This window comes from Gadus chalcogrammus, chromosome 9, assembly GCF_026213295.1.
Source record: "Gadus chalcogrammus isolate NIFS_2021 chromosome 9, NIFS_Gcha_1.0, whole genome shotgun sequence".
Taxonomy (NCBI): Eukaryota; Metazoa; Chordata; class Actinopteri; order Gadiformes; family Gadidae; genus Gadus; species Gadus chalcogrammus.
This window is the reverse complement of record NC_079420.1, coordinates 2,292,968-2,297,967: the sequence shown is the minus strand read 5'-3', so window position 1 is coordinate 2,297,967 and position 5,000 is coordinate 2,292,968. Positions and strand designations below refer to the sequence as shown.

At 48.3% G+C, this 5,000-nt stretch overlaps 2 protein-coding genes across 2 annotated transcripts in view; one reads left to right on the top strand and one right to left on the bottom strand.

Moving 5' to 3' along the window:
* The window catches only part of mapk8ip2 (mitogen-activated protein kinase 8 interacting protein 2), a 26,679-nt gene that overhangs the window by 3,399 nt on the left and 18,280 nt on the right, over positions 1-5,000 (top strand). The window lies entirely within an intron of this gene.
* LOC130389498 (gastricsin-like) lies at positions 377-4,324 on the bottom strand. Its single transcript, XM_056599310.1, has 9 exons — positions 4,220-4,324; positions 3,917-4,058; positions 3,592-3,709; positions 2,825-2,943; positions 2,308-2,507; positions 1,970-2,086; positions 1,480-1,627; positions 996-1,094; positions 377-873 (listed from the first exon to the last, which is right to left on the bottom strand). Exons 1-9 carry the CDS (start codon positions 4,273-4,275, stop codon positions 709-711), a joined length of 1,164 nt encoding a protein of 387 aa, XP_056455285.1. The 5' UTR covers positions 4,276-4,324; the 3' UTR covers positions 377-708.

Genomic DNA, 5,000 nt, shown 5'->3' with positions numbered 1-5,000 from the left:
AGGGGACTGCTGCAGTGGTGTTTTTTAATGGTCTAAACTTGCAACAACACCCAAACACATACACTCAAACATCCACGCACACACACAAGCATGCACTCGCACACACACACACACACACACACACACACACACACACACACACACACACACACACACACACACACACACACACACACACATACACTGCTACATAAGGGTTAGTGAGGACCTAGTTTGGACAAATATGTTGTTGATAATGGAAAGGGACCATTTATTTCAGGACAGTTAAGGAATAAAGCAACTGCTCTGCGTTTCAAATGACTGGATACCTGCAGACACATTTCAAGCAGCCGTGCACACTACGATAGCTTTAAGGTAATTATCACAGACAATTCAATTAATGATGGAACATTTTTATTCGTCAAATCACACACATGATGGAATTTCAGAAAAATCAACTTCTCAAATTGTGTGTTCAGAAGAAATCCTACACTCTGCTTCTCTGTGTTGGAATCAAACCCCGTAACAACTCAAAAGTGGAACTTTGAATCAGACATTATTCACACACATCATCAAGACAGACAATCGATGGCTCTCCCGCTCAGGAACGTCCAGGACGCCTCCCTAGAACTGTGCAGCGGGCACCAACGTTGTTTGTGCTAGAGATGTGTTTGACGTGTGGATGGTGGTTCTGGGGGCCAGCGAGCGAGTGAGTCACCACCGAGCGGCTCAGGCGGCGGTGGCGAAGCCCACGCGGTTGTTGGTGCGGTCGTAGACGGAGTAGTACTCCCTCAGGAAGACGTCCCCAAAGATCCACAGGGGCTGTCCGCTCTGGGAGGGCAGGTAGGTGGGCCCGATGTTCACGCTGCAGTACTGGTACCCGTTCTGGTAGTGCTGTGGAGGGGCGGACCAGCGTCACGTGAGTGAGACACACACCAGGGCGACTGAACGACTCCGCAAGGAGACGCCGCCGTTGGATTTCAATGTTTGGCGATTACGGAGACGGCGCCCGGTACCTGGGCGATGTAAGCAGAGGGGGGCAGGGGCAGCGCCACTCCACTGATCACGAAGGAGAGGGTGGGCAGGTTGTTCACCGAGCTGCAGGCCACCATGTACTGGAGACCATACACAAGAAGAGCCGTCGAGCACGGATATTGTCGATCTAGGGTCTGTGTGTGTGTGTGTGTGTGTGTGTGTGTGTGTGTGTGTGTGTGTGTGTGTGTGTGTGTGTGTGTGTGTGTGTGTGTGTGTGTGTGTGTGTGTGTGTGTGTGTGTGTGTGTGTGTGTGTGTGTGTGTGTGTGTGTTTGTTGGTGTGTTGGTGTGTGTTTGCCTGCGTCACTGTGTGTGTGTGTGTGTGTGTGTGTGTGTGTGTGTGTGTGTGTGTGTGTGTGTGTGTGTGTGTGTGTGTGTGTGTGTGTGTGTGTGTGTGTGTGTGTGTGTGTGTGTGTGTGTGTGTGTGTGTGTGTGTGTGTGTGTGTGTGCAGGTATGGAAGACTCACCTGGCCATACTGGCTCCGCTGGGCTCCAATACTTTGCATGATCTCTCCGATGTAGTGGCCTGGGGCGGTCAGAGTGGACGTGCCAGTGTCCACGATGGCCTGGCATCCCTGGGAGCACACGCCAGTGCTGCGGCCGTTGATCTGGAACCTACCGGGGAACAACAACCAATGCCCCAATCCAGGCTTGTCTTTGAAAATCACAAAGCTGTGGCGTACATTGTTCTGCCTATAGGGGCTTACTGGTAAGGCCCTGCAAAGAAGTGGATCAATAATATACTAGTCAAAAGCCAATACCGTCCTATTTGAGTCAATTGTTTTTGTTTTTTCCAGATATTCCAGATAACTATTGTCCTATAGCCACAATCTGAAATAATACTATTCAGAGTTGACGTGTTCCCAAAATCTTCATGTGAGGTTCTCATTTGCACATCTCCTATTTTAGTTATTTTATACAGACTTGTAGGAATCTCTTGCCTTTAAGGGCACTTACCCTTGGATACCAATCTGCCAGTAGCTCTCTGAGGTGACTGGGGTCCAGTAGATGGAGCCCTGGTACCTGTTGTTGTCCACATCTCCGAGAGTCAGCTCACTGCCCTGAGCACCCCCCCTAGCGAGACAACAGGGCTAGCATTAGCTTAGCTTCCCGAACCTTCTCAAATACAAACAAAAGAAGACGCTAAGGGAAAATGCTTAATTTAGAAATGAGTTTGTTATGTTTACGTATCAATAGCTCAACATGTTCATATTTAGCCTATGTAAGGGCTAGGATCTGTTCAGGCTCGGGCCACGACATGTTGCACCTGACAGTTTGCAGTGGCTGTGTGATACCTGGAAAGGTAGAAGGCGAAGATGTTGGACTGCAGCAGGTTATCGGACATCATGTTGTCGAAGACGGGGGTCTCTCCGCCGGAGGAGATGCGTGGGTAGGCCAGGCCGAGGATACCGTCAAACTTGGCGGAAGCGAAGGGCTGTGTCGGCTCGCTGGTGCTCAGTCCGATCTCCTGGTGGGGGACCACGATGCCTGCGACCTGCGGGTCACAATGAGCCCCCCCCGGTAGAGGTAAGCCAGGGCACACCGAGGAGTGCGCTGGTGTGCATCGAGGGATCCTGCAGTCTAACCTGCAGCCTGCAGATTTACTTAAAGATCATTTTTTAAATCGTTTTCTTCCCCCCCGCATTTCATTGCCATGAGTACTTCAAAATAATGTATTGTGGGTGTGTAAATATTTTATATTCAAAATAAACAACAGATATATGCACTCGTGAAGTCGATAGTAAGCTAATAATGGAACATATATGGATATGCATTTGAGTTGCTATGACGGTGTTTGCTGTCAACACTCACAGACACAGTGTCATAGCCAAAGACGCCATAAAGGCTTCCGGCTCCATAGGGGATGTAGACAGTCTGCCCGTTGTGTGAGTATGTGGAGGACTGCTGGGGGTAGAACTTTGTGTGCACGCCTGGAAAAGAAGACAGATTCAGTTAGATTTTCCACCATTGCCATGCCGTTTTTTACACTCTATTTTCGGTTTGTTTGTCGTCCTCTTAGCCAGTGGTTTGCTCGAGACCCACCAGGCATTGTGTGTGCTAGTATTTTAATCCTGTGTAGATGTATGCAATCGGCTCAACTATAAGCACATTCAAGGATTCTATCGTTATACTATTTTATACCCAAAAAAGGTATCATTTTGTCTCATCGCTCCACTTCTATACCAGTCACACACAAGACACACACTAAAGAAAGATCTCCAGTTCACGCTACAAACAATCACATCAATGCTTTCTGTTCCTTTCAAATTCTGAGAAGATTCACAGAGAATTGAATTCACTCCTTCGCTCCAGCCCGGCCCCTGGGCTGCCTAGCTCCACCGCTGGTTCTCTCTTAAGTGGCGTGGGTTATTCAGCGGCAAATCCACCGTAATTATCCGCTGTATTCATGCAGCGCAGTTCAAGCCACTTGTGTCATTCAAAGTGCTTCTAAAGGCTCCCCAGGTCTTCCCCTCCTACACGGAGGGCCATGTCCACCACTGAGCCACCCGTTACACCCATCGGTCGCCCCGCGGCCTGGGGCCAACCGGCCCTGCCCTCGCGGTTGCTGGGTTACTCACTGCAGGCCTGGGTGTTGCACAGGGCGGAATCCACCCACAGGTTGGAGGAGCCGGTGTCAAACAGGACCTGGAAGGTCTGGGGCGGCGTGCCGATGCTGACGGCTCCGTAGTAGGTGCTCTGCAGGAACAAACAGCGCGGCGGGTTGCATGGATTGGCTACTGTTTGCATTCTTCTGTTTACCCGCTTAATGTGTATTAGCTGCTGGGTCAAATGGAGCTCACTGATAGGAGCATTGTACATGAAAAGCTAACGCATAAACTGAAGAAGGGATGAAAGGGGATGGGTGTCGGCGGGGGCAGTGGTCTTAGAGGAGGCCGTTCCTACGTCTGCGTAGTTGTTGATGTACATGCTGTTGGAGCCGGCGAACTCGTCGGCCATGTACTTCGTGGCGGGGTCCTGGTAGGGCATCTCGACGCCCTTCTCCCTGAGCGCCTCACGCATCGACTTGTGCTTCGTCAGCGGGACCCTAACATGCACACGTAAAACACACACACACACACACACAAACCCAGCCGTGAATCCCCGTTACCATGCGAGGTCAAAATAAGTAGACGTGGTCATCATAGCGGCGAACATGAAAGAGGTAGAGTGAGAGCCGTGCGGGTCGACGTCTCGATCTCCGTTTACCTGACGAGCCCCTCGACGAGCACAGCGCCAAGCAGAACAACGATGAGGAACTTCATGGTTCGGCGGCTGGTCCTGGTGGATGGAGTGCAGAGGGCTGCCCGGCCAGGCTTTATAGGGGGGATCTTATCAGACCTGCCTCTATCGACTGGTATCGGCCGAGGCAGGGTGACCCCCCGTGTGTTGTTCCTCGAACAACACACTCGTTGTTTTGTGTGATCGTAATCATAAGGAAAACTCCTTGAGACATATTGACGATAACGGCATTTCACGATAACATTGTTATTAAGTTATTATGCATAATATGTAAAGATTGCTATTGAAAATGTATGTATTTTAACATGGACATTTTAAAGGAGAACACAATGGGATTTGTTTCAAGTATTCTGACTTTTTTATTCATATGTATTAAAATAGTGAAATAAAATGTAATGTTACATTTTATTTTATTTTAGACTACACATGTGGCAAAAAAAATGACTGTGAAACATAACGAATGCATGCATTGACACAGTAGGTTTTAATGTCTTCACCAAGGTCATGTCTATCAATGTGTTTTCTTGATACTTTCCAAGTGGAAAATATGCTATCAGACTGTAGATATCAGCCACAGAAGATATCATTCTATTTAAATAGTGTTATATAACTTGGTTATGTTTGCTTTGCTATTATTTCAGATTGGGAAGTCCTGTATTAAACAGCATAAGGCCGTGATTTAATGATATAATATATTATTATATTTATTTTATTTTATTTGACAGGGACAATGCACAATATATAATTG

Coding starts and splice junctions, on each gene's coding strand:
- LOC130389498 (XM_056599310.1), bottom strand. CDS start 4,275: ATGAAGTTCCTCATCGTTGTTCTGCTTGGCGCTGTGCTCGTCGAGGGG. Junction 2,944..3,591: donor GTGCAACACCCAGGCCTGCA/GTGAGTAACCCA, acceptor CTTCTTTTCCAG/GCGTGCACACAAAGTTCTAC. Junction 1,628..1,969: donor TGGCAGATTGGTATCCAAGG/GTAAGTGCCCTT, acceptor GTTCCCCGGTAG/GTTCCAGATCAACGGCCGCA.